Here is a 20,219-nt window from a genome sequence, read left to right as displayed (position 1 = left end):
TGCTTTATATAATCTGTTGAACATTTCCATTTGTAGCTGTGCCATTGTTCCCACCTGAAATTAAGTCCAGCTGAGCTGTTGACTGACAACAGGGGATGGAACTGCATTGTGAGCTCTGTTGGTTGTTGTTGTTTGTTTTTTTTTGTAGCATTGTCTGACCACTCTGTCTTTTCATGTATTTGACAGAAATGCTCTGTTTTCAAGCCCCACAAAGTAACTCACTGCATCTTTGTGGTTTCTGGAATTACCCGTTACAAAATGTGTCTGAAATTGTGGTTTTCACACTCACAAGTATGAAAGAACCAAGGACACACACAGGCTACTTTGATAAAATAAATAAATAAATTTTTTTTTAAAAAGCACAGAAATAAGGAGAGTGAAGGAGACTGCATGAAGCGAGAGCAGCTACTGGAACTGAAGAGTAATTGAAGAACACGGAGTCTATAGTGAGGACACAGTGAAATGTAGGAAAACGCAACTACAAATTTGCTGTGGTTAACAACACAGGGGTCGATAAGCCTCATCATGTTACCCTTCAGAAGCAAAAAGAGGAGATGGGAGACAGGATGCTTGAGGTGGAATGTTGGACTTTGTGCATGCATGCATGTGTGTGTGTTTGTGTGTGTGTGTGTGTGTGTGTGGTTGAGCACTGCTGCAAATGAAGGCAGCAGTATGAAAAGGGAAAGCAGAATAGGTAGTGGACCTTTCAACTGAAAAGGTCGTCCAAATAGCTCCAATTTTCAGGCTAATCAAAGAGGGACGGGGTGGACACTAATCACCTGGTCAGAAGGCCATGAAAGGTCACTAAAAGGTTGTGGAGGTCATCACAGCCTGGCACAGATCACCTGTCCATCATCTCTGTGAATGACCTATCCTTGCGAAGTGAGCAAGAGAGCGAGACAGACAGTCTCTGCGCTGCATGCATTTTGCTTAGGTGAAACTAGCATTTACTCAAAATAGACACAGCTCATTGGGTCAAGACAGAAATTAGCCCCAAAATAGCAGATATCAAAAGGGGAAGCAAGTAATTTATAGTTGAGATGCAGGGATGCTGCAAAGATGGATGGGAGGGCAAGGGGAAAAATAAAGGGAAACCAGAAGGAAGTCTAGACTCAGATAACATGCTGGAAAAAAGGAGCTGAGCTGGGCACATAATCTCATATTAATTATACTATATATATATTAAATTTAGTAGTATACTAAATATATGAGTTATAAAGGAGCCTAATGGGAGAGAGACAAATTGAGAGAACTGTTGACATTGATTGAAATCTGACCGAAAGAGGATCTCTGATGACCTGTTTCACCTCTATAATACAGTACCTAATCAATACAACTGCTATAGTTCACGAGCAAAAGGTCACAGCTCTCACACAAAATATACAAGAACCCTCATATGATCAGGATGTCTCACTGACTCTGATATTTCCTGGTATTTACAAAAGATTTTGATTATTTTCAACCACCAGCCAGTTTTAATCACGGAATACAATCCCCAAACAATGGCTGGTTACCTGCCAGAGTCACCAGTAAGTAGATAATAAGCAACATTTGGCAGATGAGTGACTGGGCCGACAGATGGTGGGTGACCGGCGCTGACACCAGAACCAGGAAAAAGATCCACACTTGGCCAGATGATTTCACACACAGGAGTCAAACCTGGTTTGGAGACAATTTATTCACTTTCTGTCTTGCATAACTGCAGATTTTATCATGATAGAAAATACGAGTCGACAGGAGGTGTGGATGTTATGAATAAATGGATGAGATGATCTGTTTGTTTTTATATGAGAGGCACTTGTTTGACTGGCTGAAGCTCAGCTGTCAGGTACCGAGAAGAGGATGTTTAAAGATGCCCTCCAAGTATGTTTTAAGACACTTAAAAATGTTCTGCTTTGAATGACAATTAGTGTCTGATATGGTTTTCAAACAAAAACAAGTTAAAGAATAATTCTTGAGTGCACATCAACTCCTTCTGCCTCATTGAAATCCAGTATCTATGAATATGCAAAAATTGATCATTTCAAAATTTTAAACCACAGATGTCTCACTTCACTGCCTTCACTGAAAAGCCTATTCTAAGAGTATACATACTAGAGGGTTCAGGTTTCTCCAGCACCCTTATGTAAGCAGCATATTAGCGAAGGATTGGCTTCAAAACTAGTACGCAGTTTAGATGTATAGAGGCACAATGTTTTAGGAGACAAGGTTATTTTTTAAAGTTTGATTTTAAGGTGAGCACGAGGAACTTTTCCCCTTCAGCCGATGAATGTGAAAACAGTCTTCTAGAGTCAACATCACTCTGCACAGTGAAGCTCAAACAACCAAGTGAACTAACAATAAACAACTTATTACTGAGGGGAGGAGGACTAAACATACAAATATTCTCACTTGCCTACATTTGGTTAGTTCAGTTTTTATTTCTCACAATCACAATCACATCAACTGTATGTCAAATGTCCCAAAAAACAAAGAACTAAAAAAAAAAAAAACAGGACTAAATGACTATAGACCCATTGCCCTGACCTCTGTGGTCATGAAATCATTTGAGCGTCTTGTCCTGTCCCATCTCAAATCCATCACTGACCCACTCCTGGACCCCCTGCAGTTCGCCTACAGAGCCAACAGGTCTGTAGACGACGCCGTCAATATGGCTCTCCACTTCATCCTCCAGCACCTGGACTCCTCAGGGACCTATGCCAGGATCCTGTTTGTGGACTTCAGCTCTGCCTTCAACACCATCATCCCGGCTCTGCTGCAGGACAAGCTCTCCCAGCTGAGCGTGCCTGACTCCACCTGCAGGTGGATCACCGACTTCCTGTCTGACAGGAGGCAGCACGTGAAGCTAGGAAAGCACGTGTCTGACTCCCAGACCATCAGCACTGGATCCCCACAAGGCTGCGTTCTTTCTCCTCTGCTCTTCTCCCTGTACACCAACACCTGCACCTCCAGCCATCAGTCTGTCAAGCTCCTGAAGTTTGCAGACGACACCACTCTCATTGGACTCATCTCTGATGGCGATGAGTCTGCCTACAGGTGGGAGACTGACCGTCTGGTGACCTGGTGCAGGCAGAACAACCTAGAGCTAAACGCTCTGAAGACAGTGGAAATGATAGTGGACTTCAGGAAGAGCCCAGCCCCACCCACCCCCATCTCCCTGTGTGACTCCCCCGTGGCTACCGTGGAGCATTTTCGCTTCTTGGGAACCACCATCACACAGGATCTCAAATGGGAGCTAAACATCAGCTCCCTCATCAAAAAAGCTCAGCAGAGGATGTATTTCCTGAGGCAGCTGAAGAAGTTCAACCTGCCAAGGACTATGATGGTGAACTTCTACACCTCCATCATTGAGTCCATCCTCACCTCCTCCATCACCATCTGGTACGCTGCTGCCACGGAGAGGGACAATAACAGACTGCAGCGTATCATCCACTCTGCTGAGAAGGTGATTGGCTGCAATCTTCCGTCCCTCCAGGACCTGTACGCCTCAAGGACTCTGAGGCGTGCAGGGAAGATTGTAGCTGACTCCTCCCACCCTGGACACAAACTCTTTGAGACACTCCCCTCTGGCAGGAGGCTGCGGTCCTTCAGGACCAAAACCTCTCGCCACAAAAATAGCTTCTTCCCATCTGCTATTAGCCTCATCAACAAGGCTAGAGAGCCCCACTGTTGCTGATCAATTGCACCAATCACCAGAAAAAATTCCTTGTATGTGAAAGCATACTTGGCAATAAAACTGATTCTGATTCTGATTCTGATTCTGATTCTGAAAAACAGGAAGACTTCTTGAAGAACATATACAAAACCAAAAGAAAGGTATGAGTCATAACATTATATACATCTGCACAATTTACATATGCTTATTTAGTGTTTAGAATTTCACAGAAATTGTGCAGCAAATATCAGAAGAAAGGATATATCTTTATCTTGATTAAGGGCGTTTTTCCTCATAACTAACAAGTACATAACTAACTTTGGTTAAACACGAATAGTGATTCACATAGTGTCTGTGCAGTAAAATGAAAAAAGAAATTTAAAAAAAAAAAAGCATCAAAATCGGTGCAGCAGAACCAGAGATTTTTTTACACCATTCATTCTTCTTTCTTTACAAAGCCTGGTGCCAACGTTAAGCTGCAGTGCAACTCTACCGCCAGAAGTTATTTCGGAGATTCCAGTGTGTTATGCTAATCGCTAATGTAGCCTCGATCCTCTAGCTTCAAGCAGGGATGAGGAGTGGGCTACAAAGGCCTGGTAAACTCACTTCCTTCCAACTCCACACCTCCAGATTTGTTTCATTTTCATACTTGTAGTCTTCAAACTCAACCTACGCTGAATCAAGTGACATCACTTCAGACAACTTATCAGATTTCATGCAGCTCCCTACAGAAGGATTTATACAACTTCTTTCTTTCACATATGCAATCATATTGCCCGAGACCTGTAAACACACTTCAATAAAAATTGTGAAGCTCCCCTGTAAATGTAAAATATTGAACAAGTCCTCCAAACTACATAAGCATGTATGTCAGTCTCTATCTGATACGACTTATGGGACTGTTTCCTGAATTAGCGCTCCCATCAGCAGCAGGAGAAATGCCACAAATATACTGTTAAAAATCTAACCCCTTTCATGTTGTGACAATGCATCAGTAAAGGTTTGGTTAGGTTGAGGCACAAAAACAACTCGGTTAGGTTTAGGGAAATATTGTGGTTTGGATTAAAAGGTAAAGGTTAGATGACCTTTGCTGTCATGGTTACAATAATAAACACGTTTATGGTCATAGAACGATCATGGTTATGGTTAAACAGAAACAACGCTGACTGTCGGGTGGAAACAGGAAACAAACAGTGGTCTCCTGTATTAAAGTTTTGCTGACCAATCCATCCACCCCGACCTTCTCCACACATGGACTCTTTACCAGCGTCACCTGACTTTCTCCTTTGCTCCTGTCAGAATTACCACAGCCACTAGAGGGCTTTGGCCCTTGAAATTAAACATGGAGTTTTGGGGTACTTGCTGAAACAAGTGATGTTGTCTCACCTGACCAGTAGAGGTTGCTTTACAAGTAAATCTAACTATGGGTCATAATAAGCTGCTTGCACAAACAAACTATCAGGACAGAATGTCAGGACAATACACCTCATAGATAAAGGATACAATGCATACTTATCTCCACCTTAATTTCAAATTGAGTCATCCTAAAACTATTTTGTGACTCTAGCTCCAACATCATTTCTGATGTTCCCATCCTCAGAAGCATCCTACTCCAGATCTCACACATCTACAGGCAGCTTTTCTCACATTTAAGAGTATGGTTAGACAATGATCATACTTTCTCATGACATATTACAGTAATTTAATACTGAGTATCAGTACTGGACTTTCCAAATGAAGTCTGAATAGACTGAATATGAGATATTAGATTTTCATTACTCAAGTAAATCTTCAAATCTGTCATCATCTTAATTTCATACAAATATGCAGATTTATTCTAATAGGGCCCAAAAGCACATTACTTTCAAGTATAAAAGTGATGTATTAAGCCAAGTATCCAGTGCCCATACAAATCACTTTTCCCTTCCCCATTTGCTCATGATGAGCTGCTGAACTTGTATAACGTTATAACCTGGGCACATGAGAGTTGGAATTTACACAGTCAGTCTTTTTTATGGCCTTATAATGCTGAAAATTATTCTCGAGATGTATTATAATTATGGAGCAACACAGAGCATATTTTATGAGGCCACTCGCATAATCGACAAACATATTTGTCTCACTGTAGCATGGTCATAAGAAATGTATCATGTGGATCTGTGCTTTACATAGGTCCATGTTTTATAAAAGCTTAGCTCATAATACTCTTCGCATATTAGTCAGATGTTTTGACCTGCCATTTACAATAGTTTCACATTTTGAATGTTCAAAGAAACAACAAATCATGAGAGCTACAAAACAAACAGAGCCCTAGGCTTAATGAGACTTGAGAATTGACTGGAGCACAGGAGAATTGAATGCAACACTAAACAAAAAATTACACATATTCCTCTTCTTGTATACTAATAAATACTTGCTTATGTGATATTTCAAGCTCAAAATCTGAAACGCCGAGGGTCTCTTGACCTGGACTCCAGATTAATTTTCCACCAAATTTTATGGTTGTTTCATTAAATGCAATCAATTCATTCTGCATCCCAAAATAAAAACTAAGCACTAATATAATTCACGACAGCAAATTTTATTCTTTGTTGATTGGAGGGTTGTTTCACCACTCAGAGTCGATGTGGCTCTAGGGCAGCTATTCAAAACTATGTAAAAGTTAAATGAAGTCTAATGGCATGGACTGATATAAGCACTGCTGAAGTGCTCAGAGTGGAATTAACACTCATGATTTGCATTTGGGTGTAGATATTATTCCTGTGCCAGTTCATACTTAGTTAATAAATATGTGTTTTGATAATCCGCGACAGTGTCTCTGAACTGCAATGTTCGTATATCATGTTGCAGTATGTGGAAACATCGTGTTCATCGTGACCAAATCACTCGAATACGGAACACAACACACACATTCGACTGTCACCAACAAAGCTCTACTCTTTCCCTGCATAGTGATTTCTGAGTCAACTTAAGGCCTGTGAAAGAGGAAAAAGAGAAATGGGTTTGAAGGATACAGGTAAGCAGATGAGATACAGATGAATTGAAATAAACATTAGATGGAAACTCAGGGACAGAGAGGATAGGGATGAGGAAGAAAAGAGTGTGGGGCTCTGACACATCTTCAGCTTGGGAAGGAACATGTTCTGGACTATGTATTTCATTATGCAGTGTCATTAAAGTCCCTACACACCCATGGCCCACCCACAGAGATTCCCTTGTTAGTACATAAAGTTGACAGACATCTCTCATTTCTCAGACAAACCGCAATAATCCTTATTTAATCTTTGAGTTCCAGACAGCCTCCACCTGACTAGAGGTATAATCAGCCATGGTAACTGAAAACACTTGTGTGGGTGTGCACAGAAACCAACCAATCACATCCACAATACAGGAACAATGGTGCTCATTTTAACAATAACATATTGTAAACTGAACACTATTTTGTAATGTTAGCAACAGTTGATTTGAATTGAATAGTTTGTTTCAGTGTGAAGGTTTGTATTCAAGTTCTCTTTTGTCCTTAGTTTTTGGTTTAGGTGAAGAGACATTATTTTTGATCCACTGCAATGTTGCCATCAGCGTTTAACTGAGAAACATACACTTCATGTTGTTTTTAATTGTATTTATATTTCGATATGTTAGCAGATGTCAACGAGCAGGACTCTACAGTCAGTCAGTGCCACTGGCTGTGAGGGATAACCATGTTTGGAGCATGTTGAAGTTGAGCAGGTATATATTCATCATATTTACCATGTTCGCCACCTTACTTCAACAATACCTAATTAGCACTGAACTAGAACTATAGCTGAGGCTGACGGGAATAGTTTTTTTTGAATATTTACTTATAAATCAAAGTGCTGGAATTTTTTTTTTTTTATTTTAACCTGATGATGGCGCAACATGAAAAGTTACAGGATGACAAAAGTAAAAGTGGTTAGTGACATTAGTAATCTAATGTTAGCTCTCTGTAGTGACATCAGCTTACAAGCCATTTTCTCCTTATGTCTGTGAAAGTAAATTAGCATGAAGTATGGCAATTTATCATTTATTCACTGTGTGTGTCTCTGCTACTCTCTATGCCTCTGGAACTGTATTGCTCTAAGATCACCATATGCTTGCTGTTCATACATCCTCAGCGCACCCCTGAGAGGCAGCCCATGGACTGACGTCTTGTCCATGTGACCTGAGGTTACCATAAAGGGTGATGTTGATGCTGACCTTGACTCTTTCTAGGGTCTTGCTATTTTCCACTGGATGACGCTTATATAAGCAACAGAGGAGCAATCATGTGTGATTACGTTTTCTTGCTGGAACGCCACAGATAGTGAAATCTACTTCAGAGAGGCTTATCCTTCCTGTAAGATATTATCTCCACATTGTGTAATACATGTTTTAATCTTCAACCCTCCAGTGTTTTGTGCGTTATTAAATGTTAGTTAGACGAGGTACCATGGAGACTTCAGGTACTGGAGAAAGTGTACATCGGGGTTGGTTGGTTTTAGCTCAGACCTGTGAGAAGAAAGCGCTTTAAAGCTGCACTCATCAATGTTTTTATATTAGCAATGTAACAGATTCCTGTGTGTAATGTCAAAGGGGTCGATTTGCTACAGCAGGCAGATAACTGATCTGCCCACTGCCAAACAACAGACAAAATTAGCAAATAGCTGGTGAACATAGTAGATACTTTAGCAGCTAGAAAGCCAGATATTTTTCTCTGGAGTTCTTACGTGGAGACCAACACAGTGTACAAAGAAGGGTGAATATTAGACTTAGGCAGCCAGAACCACCACTCAGAAGGAAATCTTATGTTGCTCCGTGTCTGCCTAGTGTGGAAAAGGCAACATGTTCAGAATAATAACCTCATGAGGCTCCGACACGTCAGTACTGTGTTCTCTGTCTGTTCTGGTGCCACCAAAAACGTTTCTTTGTCTAAATTATTTCGGATACAAGCACTTAAAGGCAGTCATCTCTTTTTCTTAACACTGACAACTAAGACAAAGCAATAATCAATCTTGCATTGGATTTCAATTAAACCATACACTCTATTAGCATGTTCTTGTTTGTGTGTGTATGACCAAATATGATAGATCTGGAGCCCTCACTGTTCACTTCAGATTAGATACTGAACACACAGTACAATTCAAAAACAGCCATAAGGGTAACTGTAGGTCTTTAATACTCCCCTTGCCTGGGTGGACACGTGTATAAAAGGCACACTGTCCAACACCAATATGAATAGTCTGTTTTTTCACATAATTTCAGCCTTTTTTGTCTCCTGTCAGGATATGTTCTGAGAAAAAAACATGTATATCTAAATACAAAATAGGCAACAAGATTGCATCGATCGTCCAAAGAAGGAACTGGGGCAGAAAAGTTCAAGTTGCATCTTTCATTTATAGGTTAATTCACTTATAAACGTTAAATAGTGTGTTAGTTAATGAGGAAATGGACACTGCAGGATGGACTGCTGCACCACTACATCCTCAGTAAATACTGACACAGATATATCATCCTCAAAAAAACATCCACTCCCCAACTCAGTCCTGTACACACAAATAGCCCGACGCATACACACACGTACAAACACACAATCCTGCAGACAACAGTCACATCACACAGCCATATATCTTATTCAGAGAGGCGGGAAAAACTGAGTGGACGAGGTGAAAACAGAGTACACAGAGTAAACAGAGGAAGAGACAATAGACTGTGGATTTTGAAACTTTTACTGTTGCCATTTAACCACAGTAAAAGCATCAACACAAAGAGAGAGAGCAGGCATACGGGAGAGGTATAAAAACTGGACAACACAAAGACAAACCTGGCGGCAGAGAGAAAGCAGGATGTGTCCTCTCTGCCCCTCAACATTCTCGACTAAAACCAAACAGAAAATTAAAGAGAATGATACCTCTTCTGACCAAATCAAAACAATGCCTCTTGGGAGAGAAAACCTCCCCAGAGACTGCTAAATATATCAGCACACAATAGAACCAAAGGAAAGAAAAACATTTGAGAAACACTTGAAAGCCGTTATTGTTCTTCTCATCAACATTTGTCTGTTTGTTCCCATTTTCAAGACTCCCCATTTGACTGTAATGATTCCGTTATACTGTTCAGTTACACATTAAAAATACACACAAACACACAACCAGGACCATTGCCTGATACAAGGTGCCAGTATCAATCAAATTAGCATCAGCTGTGGGTAATTGCTTCATTCATTCCAAAGCGAAGTTCGATACATTTTAAAGCCACAGATGACAACTGGAGAAAAAGATGGGAGAGATACTGGGTGTGATGGATTGAGGGAGTACAAGCCTCATTGAACCAATCAAATCATAGGCAAATTTATAGCCAAAGGTAAAAGAAAAGCATAACAGCAACTGGACTGAAAAAACTTTAATAAACTTCAGTGCTGAACAAGACAACAGAGTGGAGGTGACGATACCATCTGTGCACCGTAAGTGAGCAAAAATGGAGAAAGACTTGGAGTAAACTCGAGACTTGTGGACACAGAGAAAACCTGGTGATCCAGAGAAAACGCGGTGTCAGTTCTGGAGAAAGAGAAACACTTTCACCTTTGTAAAGACACATTGACCAAGTTCCTTACCAAGAAAAAGCTAAAAAATACCAAGAAAATTCGACAGACTCAGGCAAAACAAAATGTAATATTTATTTGGGGAAAAATTGCCATGAATAAAATAAGTCAGCGGAGGTGGTGTATTTACGTATGTAACCTATTTAACATTTTAGTCTTCAAAATAACAAAGAAACTACAGCTTTAAGATAAATATTGTGGACAGGACGCCAGTCTATCACAGGGCTGACATTCACATTCACGTCTATGGGCAATTTAGAATCTGCAGTTCACCTAATGTGCTTGTCTTTGGACTGTGGGAGGAAGCCGGAGCAGCCGGGGGGAACCCACGCAGGCACAGGGAGAACATGCAAACTCCACACAGAAAAAGTCCCACGCCCCTCGGTTCAAACCCAGAACCTTGTTGCTGAGAGGCGACAGTGCTAAGCCCTGTCTTCTTTTCTTTTCTTATTCTGAATCATTATACTTGTAAACGTTGCAGTAGGTCTGCAACATGCTGTGCCAGTACTGTACTTAATTCAATCACAACCGTGCCGATAAATGCAGTTTTGAATTTGAGAGTGAGACAGAGAGAGACTGTAAATGAGCGAAAGTACGAAGGAGGATGAGGGATTAGACAAAGAGAACGAGTAAATGAATTGTACTTGAAGCTTTAGTAATATTGTTAAGCAACAATGGTTCCCATAAGCATGTGGAATTGTTGCAATGAAATTGAATTGAGGGAGATAAAGGAGCTGTGGAGACTTGGACTTAAGTGGGAGAAAGAGAGGGTGCAAGGACTGATACAGGGATGATTTTAATAGGGGAACCTATAACTGCTTCATCAACATGTAGGCTTCTTCCCTGTCATGCCAAAAAAGCATATCTGGAGAGAGAGAGAGAGCAAAAGAGAGAGAGGGAGAGAGAGATGTTGTGGCTGTCATCAGTCACATCTCGCTGTGGGAGGGGGATTGAAGCGCCTGCCTCGGAGCTCTCCGGTAAGAGAGACAGTGGACGGCACTGACTCACACCGCCGATCCTCACACAGTCTCTACCTGACCCGCAACCCGTGAAGACATGAGGGAACTTTCCTCCGGCTTCTGGGCTGCTCACAACCCGCGCTTGACAGCGTATTTCTCTTAAGAGTCGGGCGTCAAATAAAGTCAGAAAGCATGTCACTGAATCATAAACACCGGATGGCGGAGAGTTGAAATATCACTCGGACACATCTGAGCGTTGTTGGGACGGGACGAGGTGTTTCCTCCACCTCCTCCATAAGAACTGCGGACGAGACAACTTCGTTCATTGCCCACCGGCGGCGGACCTTCTATTTTTGTCAAACATCATCCAACCCCCTACTCCTCCTCCTCCTCCACCTCCTCCTCTGCCTCCTCCTTCACAACCACCACCACCACCACCACCACCTCCTCCTCATCCTCCTCTTCCTCCAACCGTCTTTACTCGACAAAACAACAGCCACCGAGGAGACAAGACCACAGCCTGCCAGCGGCCAAAGGAATCAAAATAACCACCCGGGCACCGGCAGCTCAGGACCGGGCTCTCACCAGGATGCTACTCCAGCACAGACACTCCTAGACGGTCCAAACAGCCGCTGCCAACATGTTCCGGCGAGGTGAGAGGAATTCACTTGTTTTTGTTGCTGATGATGGGCCGAGCTGTTTATTGGTGTGTGTGTGTGTGTTTGAGTGTTTATCAGTTGGTGTAAATTCTTGGAGTGCTTTTTTTTTTTTTTTTTTTTTTCTTAAAGCCTATTTTAAGATTTTTGGCTCGATGGAGTCGCAGAGGAGCCTCTCGGCGCTTTGCCTTCACAACAACTTACCAGCCGCCCTTTATCCGCGCCGTCGGCCGGGAGCTGGGGAGGGAATGATGAAATATTTATCCCGCTTCATGTTTAAAAAAAAAAAAAAAAGATTCTTCAAATAACGACCCGCTGCCGCACTGCAGTTCGTGGGACCTGCCTGAGCGCGGGGACGGGCGCGTGCGTGAGCGCGTGCGTGCGTGTATGCGCGAGAGGGAAAACACGAGGAGGATGAGCGCGTGAGGATGAGACTGTTTGGAAAGAATAAAGGAAAAAAAAAAAGTTGGAGAATTTTTATTTTTTTTTGTTTGTTTTTTTTTTTGTTTTTGTTTTGTTTTGTTTTTGTTCGTCTGTAAAAGTTTCAGCGGGGGTTTTGGGGGCCGCGTGTGCGCGCACCCGAGCCATAAGTGCGTGTTCGTGTTCACGTGTGGTTGTTATAACCTGGCGTGACAGATCCACCCGGTCCACACCAGCACAAGAGGTATGAGGTTTTTTTTTTTTTTTACCACAGTGACCTTGTCAGTGTGGCTCTGTGGTGACGGGGGGGGCTCCAAGTCTCCACGCCGTGTGTGGCAATAAAAAAAAAAAAAAAAGGGGGAGGTCCAATTATCACCTCTGACAATTTCCCTAAAAAAAAAAAAAAAAGAACTGGTGCTACTGCTCCGTTTTCAACATGCCTCCCGCTCAGTTAGAATTGAAATTATGAGGCAAAATGTATGAAACATGCACACACCGGCACACGCATTTTAAGGAGAAGTATTTGTGGAGTGGTGAGTCATCTGCCACCCCCCCCCCCGCCCCCCCCCCCATAATAGAAAAACATTCTTTAATAGAGACGCTGGAAGTCTGTCATTTGTCATTTCAGTGCAGCCCAACGCAGAGGAGGGAGAAACAACACGCACACATCCATGCACATCATTATCTATTAGCTCACTTGGTTGGCCCAAGTCAGGGCACAAGCCGGGCGATCTCCTCATTAAGGGTGGGACCTAATGGGCTTGACAGAGGGCTGATTAGTGCTGTCATTGTGTGTGTGTGTGTGTGTGTGTGTGTGACAGAGCAAAAGAGAGACAGTGAGAGCTTGCTGGCTGGAGGGAGACAAGCTTTAATTTTAATCTCCCTGTAATTTCAGATGGAGAGCACCCACCCACAAAGACACACACACACACACACACACACACACAGCGGTGATGGCTGATGCGCTGCTTTGTATCCCCTCCTACAAATATGTGACTGTCAGTAACAATAATAAAATTCAGAGTAATTGTGCAGTCTGCCTGAGATACAGCTATCTATGTCTGTCACCTTTACCCACGGTATCCCTCTGTGGTGGGATAAAAACAAGAGAAAGAGAGTGAAGAGAAGGAGGATAAGTGTTTTTGTGTAATGAAAACTCCCTCTCTCTTTCTCTCCTTGTCTGTCTCTCTTGTTCTTTCTCTATCTCTCTGCTTGGCCGGCTCCTGCTGCCAGCCTCAGTCAGACAGGAGAGAGGCCTGGCAGGCTGATTGGCTGCGAGCTGGCTGGTTTGGGAGGCTGCCGAAGCTTTGTTTCCCAGCTTGTTTGAAGCTGGATTTGTTTCCCTTACTTGCCTCTGTCTCCTACTTTTCAGTTGTCTCTCTATTTATCTACAGTTTTTTTTTTTTTTTTAATTTTAAGGGTCACCAACACACAGACCCTGTGTGAACAAAAACATGTCCATCCTTAAAATTAGTTTAGAAAATAAAAGTGCTTTTATTAAGAACAACACAAATGAAAGGCCCTCCTTGTCACAACTTCAGCCAGGCTTTAGTTTTTCATTTGTCTGTTTCCTGTTTTGCCACACTAACTCTCATGTGATTTCAGACTCTGCCACTCCCTCCTGCTCTGCATTACCTGCTGATTTCATTCACCTGGCCTGCCCCGCCCCCTCACTCACCTGCTCCTCATCAGCTAATCAGCCCTTAGTATATGTACCGGTCCATTTCCCTCACTTCTTTGCCAGATTGTCTAGTGTGTTTACCTAGCTCTCCAGCATCCTGTGATTCTGATTCTGATTCTGATTCTGATTCTGATTCTGATTCTGATCCTGATCCTGATCCTGATCCTGATTCTGATTCTGATCCTGCCTGTTTGTGTCTTGACCTGCCTTTTTGGACTTTGGACCTTCCCTTTTGCCTGCTCCTACTGGATTTGTTTGCTACGCGGATTGACTACCTGGTTTGACCTCGGCTTGTTATTAAACACTGTTCCTTCACCTGAAGTGTTTCTGTGTCGTGCTATTGGGTTCTTGCCTTTGTGGGACCTGACACTCCTATTATTCAGAGTTTCATTTGGGTTTTTATGTTTTAACTCAGGCCTGTAACTAACAATTATTTTGATTATTGATTAATCTGGTTTGTATTTTCTCAATTTATCACTTTGTACTGTTTATAAAATGTAAGAAAAATGTCCATTTGAATGGACATTGATTGGCATATAATTCAAATTCATTTTGCTGCTTATCAGACCAACAGTCCAAAACTCAAATATATTCAGTTCATCATCATATGTTACTAAGAAAAGCATCAAATGCTGACATTTGAGAAGCTGAACCAGCAAATATTTGGCATATTAGCTTTAAAAAACGAAGTTATCGATAAATTGATTATCAAAGTAGCTGCAGATTAATTGATTAATTGTTTTGGATCTACTTTGTGCATATCCTATCATGTTGCAAACATATGAACTTATTAATATTTATAAATTATTAATCCCACTGCTACATGTGAATTTGATAAAGGAAGTTCTTAATCAATAAAGACCATTCTCATTCTGATACTGATTTTGCCAAAGCTAAGTATTTTTCATCTCGTTTTTTTCTTCCTTTTGCAACATTACAGATTTGATTTAGCTTTTTCCCCCCAAATCTAATGCACAATTACTTATAAATTACAAGTAAGCCCATGATGTCCTTCAGAAAACAACATTATTCAGTGCAATGTGCAAGGAGCTGATCAGGAGTCAGGATGTGTGGATGAATTTAAAATGTGAACAGTGCTGTACAGTCCTGACAGCAGTGGATCAGACAAACAAATCAACTGTTATTTATCACTAGAAAGAACTCTTATGATTCCACCCATCATTCTACTTTCGGTCAAGGCTACACAGTAAGCTGCTAATGTGGCATACAATTTTAGAATAAAATATCAAGCAAAATTGATGGCTTCATTTTGAGGCTTTCTGGGGAGACTCCTGAGAGTATTTGTTAATCATCAAACTGCTATCCTCTAGCATTTTATGTGTTAGGAGTTTTAAGAAATATCTGATTCAAAAGATGAGAGCATGCAGGCATTTGAAGAAATTGGCGGCAGATGTACAGTTTTGGTGGTGCTAGAACTGGAGTGAGAAATAAATGCAGTGATTTTGTAAACGTTGGTTGAAAGCGTTTTGAGCTACAGTTATGACAATATAATATGTAGTTTGGTCCACACAGACCGGTGCTGTGTCAAGAATTTCATAAAAGTTCAAATTGAAAAACAGTTGTTATCATCAAAAACTATTATTTGTACCTGAATTGAACTTGCTTGCAGATACAGGTTCAGAATATGCTTTTACAATAAATTCAGATTGTTAAATCATGTAATATGTTGATCTATTTACACCAGGGATTTTCAAAGTGTGACAATGTGGAGCACTCCTCAGAAAAAATTCAGACATATGTGCCCCTCCCCCAAACCCTCCCCCTATAAAACTCCATTGTTTATCTTATTTGTTTGTATTTTCCGCAAATTAAAAGTATGCCAACTTAGCTACTAAGAGTTCCTGATTGCATTATAACAGGTGGTTGTACAGAAATTTATCACTTGACTACTTTGATACAGAAGAAAACTTAAAAACGTGACAATTTTCAGGCAAATTCTGGCAAGTTAAAATGAGGATCTTTTTTTCTATGATTTCTAATCAGATTATTTCACAATGTGCATCAGAGATAATGATATCGGGAACTGTAAGTCGCACTTAATCTAAAAGTATGATATGTCATGTCTGTGTGTTCAGATTTGAATGAGCTATGTCTCAGAGAAGCAGTACAAAGGAGTACAAAGTGTGGGTTTGATGAGATCGTTTGACATTTTGGGGGAATAATGTCACACTTTTGAAAAATGACTGCTCCTACTTCTTGAGTGGTGAACTTGAACTTCTAAAGGCACAACACAGTCTCTTCTCCTCTTATCATTACTATTTGATATGATTTCATCCTCTCGCTTTCGCTCTTGGTTCCTCCAATGAATACACTGTAATCCACAAAAGTTTGCAATCTCTGAACTAGTGAAATGTCGTGTGATACTACCTTCAGCCGTGATAATCTCTAACTAACTTCAGCTTTGTACTGAAAGCCACTGATCAATATCAATGTATGACAGTAAAATTGCAAGTCACTGTTCATTCAGACTATAGCCTCAACCTCGCTCGAGGGCCACTGGCTTTCTCTGGGCCTAAATGTGAATTAAGTCTGGCCTGATTATGAAACTTTCCAGCAGTAGTATGGAGCTCTTGCTCAATTTGAGCTTAAACAAATGAGAAGTTTGTCCTTGTACACCCCAAACATTTCCAGTGCATACTTTGTGTTCACTCGGAAATGTTGACCTGTATGTAATTCACAGTAATAAGCCACTCATGCAAATTAGTTTGAAATAATTCATCATCTCCAAACCTGCGTGCGTCCTCAAAGGATTCATTTCATTTCATCTATTTTTTAAAATGTGTACAGTCATCAAATACAGTGTATGAGGATCCACTGTATCAGATGGCATCGTGACAAAGACTAATGTCACATCTTTTCTCTCTCTGATCTGACAGTTGCATTGGCACACATACATTTTGCCTGTAGGCCATTGTCAAGTCTACAGTCAAACAATTAGAGGTTGCTGTTGCTCTTTTCTGTTGCCGTTTATGTGTGTGTGTGTGTGTGTGTGTGTGTGTGTGTGTGTGTGTGTGTTTACAAGCATCTATGATAGCCTTAGTGGATGATAATACCATATGGATTAGTGACAAAATGTTTATTCGGGTCGTGAAGCACCAAATGGTGGGGTAATTGAGTGCTGAGATTGATCCAAATTTGCTCTTGCAGTACTGACATCCTGAGGCAGTGGCCAGATTTTACAGATTAGGCAGAAGGGACACAATATAGGAAATGTGATTCTTCTTGCAGATACTGTGGATATATTATATTAGAGAACTAAATCATCTTGGGATGTGATGACTGGAATCAAATTCATATGGTAATCAATTACATCTCTAATGCAAGTCACAGTGGAGAGCAAGACGAAACACATCACCACACACACACACACACACCGCCACACACAGTGAGCATCCGTGCATTGGCTGTGCATATCAATGACCTTTGCAACTGCTCCTCCTGCCTGATCTCAAGGTCACTCACAGACTCCTTTCTTCTGCTGCTTCTGAGCTCGGTGAGCTCTGCCTGCTGAATTCTGCTTCATCCTTAAGTTGCAACAACAATTTTCTGGAATGTGCATAGCATTTACTATCAATGCGCTGTGCATAAGTGCTTTTAAATAATCACAGGGACTCATGTTTTACAAGCTCCGAGCCTCTAAACCGGTGAACTCTCACAAACACAATGGAGAAAAAACAAAACAAAACAAAAAAAAAAACACTTAATGAGCAAAGGATTGTTTTGATGCTAAATAAACAAACACCAAGCGCCACAAATTATGCTGCACAGAGCATGAAAAGGCCCTGCAGTGTTCTATTCCAACTTTCTTGCCAAACAAAGCTATATCACACATTTATCTTTACGTACAAACATACTGTTTTGCACTTTCAATATTTTTCTCCAGGTTACAGAGCAAGTAAATGCAGCCAGCCATAGCAAAGGAAACATTACTCTGCACTATTTTTGCATTGTTCATTTTGCTGTGCTAGCCTTATGGTTTTTAACACTTTTTTGGTGTGAACAAAGTGGAAATGCTTTATGCCTCAGTTCCCTCTAATTAGACTCATACCGCTTGTTTAATTGCAGCTGCAGTAAAGTTAACTTGTTGCTGAAGTGTTCATAAATATGCTGCACTAATTTGCTTATGAATCTCCGTGGTTCACCTTGAGACCCTGCTGCGTGTGCAGCAGGAAGGTCCTGTGTGAGTGCCCAATCAAATCAGACATTACTCCCCATCACGAGCCCTGTGGGGGCCTCTGATTGTAGGTTCACTTAACAACAGCTATGGCTAGTTGTGCATGGACTGTATACGTGTTTGTGTGTGTGTGTGTGTGTGTGTGTGCGTGTATTTTTGAGAGACAGAAACGATGAGACAGAGGAGAAATGGAGATGCATGGGTGTGCCTGCATACATGTGTGAGAAAGTGTTTGGGTGAAAGTGATGTGATGTGTGTGGTCACATTGCAAGAACACAGTGATCATAAGGACTTTGTGAGTGTGAGTGTGTGTGTGTGTGTGCGTGCGTGCGTGCGTGCGTGCGTGCGTGTGTGTGTGTGTGTGTGTGTGTGTGTGTGTCAGGAATCGTTGGAAATGCCAGAGCTGGAGGGCTAGGAGAGTTGTACCAAATAGATGCTGATGCAGACATGCAGAGGGACAGGAAATCTACGCAGAAAGTGTGAGACAGGGACAGAAAGATGACACAGGAAGAAAATAAGTGATTATTTGGAAACAGACTTCACCTGGAGGGTAAGAGAGAGAGCTGGTGGTGAGTGAAAAAGGGAGCAGTGTGGGAGTGTGTGTGTTTCAGGCTGATTTTGACGTTCTTCCTCTCCGGCCCGGGAACTTAAGTATTTTCCTGTCACAGTTCGATGAACCAGTCACTGGCAGCAGCATCCGAGTGAATGAGCCACCATTATTTATGTTAATGCTGGCATGTCTTATCTTACAAGCCATAAACTTAAAATGTGCGGAACAGATTTCTGAGAGTGAGATGAGAAGATGGATATCATTCTGATTGCATTAAGTACGGAGCCAGAGGAGCTTAGCTTAGCATTAAAGCTGGAGGCAGGAGGAAGCATCTGAGCATCGTGGCTCTGTCCAAAGCCCAAAAATACACCAACAACCAACTTTACTAAATAACAGGTGGTATCCTGTTTGCTTCACAAACACACACACATATACAGAAATATAAAAATAACCATTTGTGACTGTGTGGTGAGTCACGTGTTTGAGCTATTTCTTAACAGACAGCAGTTTCTCCATCCGGCTGTAACTCCGGCTGCCAGATTGATGAGAACAATCTCAGCGCAGGCACAATGATACCAAACCTCACTGTGATGACGAAAATCAGGGAGCCACTGCACCCAGCTTGTTTGCCAAGAAATAGATCCAACACATCCCTGTAAATTTTACATTTTTCGTCACTAATTCGTTTAAACAAACAAGATGCAGCCTGTCAGTTGGTGAGTTTTAGAGTTGATGTAAGCGCAGGAAGAGGCTACCTGTGCACTTAATCAGACATATCGAAATATTCACCTCATCCTCAGAAAGAAAGCCTATTCTCTTAAATGTTGAACTATACTTGTTTAATCTAAAGCATTTAATATCAACCTGCACATAACTGTCAACTGACGCTAACCTTACTCATTGTTGCTGAGGCTTTAGTCAAAAACTGATGGCTGCATTATCGATGAACACACTCCACACAGCACATTTCTGAACACAACAAGAAATTCAAATCCTTTGTGTCTAACTCCCATGCAGGATATATCTCCTCCAACCCCCCCTCTCCCCACACAAATCTCCTCTCCTCCCATGTCTTCTCCTCTGTAGCTGGTTCGCTCTGTACCTGTTGAATAATTGATAGCTGTTTTGGTTTCCGATAAGGCGTTTTGGGGTCCACAGCTCTCAGCAGTAAAGGCTTGCTGCTTTCCCCACGGCAGATCACACGGCTCAGTCCGTCCTTTCACTCCCTCTCTCTTGCCTTTCTTCACTCCGCCTCCCTCCTTTATTTAAATCTTGTCTTCTCCTAATCCACACGCCCGTTATTCTTATATGTGCCACTCACATTCTCTGAAATATGTTTACACGCATGCAGTTTATTGTAGCCAACAGCTTCTATTCCACATTTTCTCCTAGATAAGCTCTTGATATCCATCTTTCTCTCCTGATTACCAACAGCCCCGGAAACATAAATAAATGGAATATGCTGGATATTACCATGGAAACAGAACTTGCAGAGACAGAAAAAC

General features: G+C 41.5%; 1 protein-coding gene across 1 annotated transcript in view; it reads left to right on the top strand.

Annotated features, from left to right (window-relative positions):
* Positions 1-7,593: 7,593 nt before the first annotated feature.
* LOC139637594 (reticulon-4 receptor-like 1) overlaps positions 7,594-20,219 on the top strand; it is an 87,323-nt gene continuing 74,697 nt past the window's right edge. The window contains exon 1 of the mRNA XM_071506414.1: positions 7,594-11,865. Within this exon, the coding sequence (XP_071362515.1) occupies positions 11,853-11,865 (13 nt within the window). The 5' untranslated portion in view covers positions 7,594-11,852. The remainder of the gene's footprint in view (positions 11,866-20,219) is intronic.

Source organism: Trachinotus anak, unplaced genomic scaffold, assembly GCF_046630095.1.
Source record: "Trachinotus anak isolate AG129_WGS33_773 ecotype Australia unplaced genomic scaffold, CSIRO_AGI_Tana_v1 ptg000020l, whole genome shotgun sequence".
Classification (NCBI taxonomy): Eukaryota; Metazoa; Chordata; class Actinopteri; order Carangiformes; family Carangidae; genus Trachinotus; species Trachinotus anak.
This window is presented reverse-complemented; position numbering and strand designations above follow the sequence as displayed.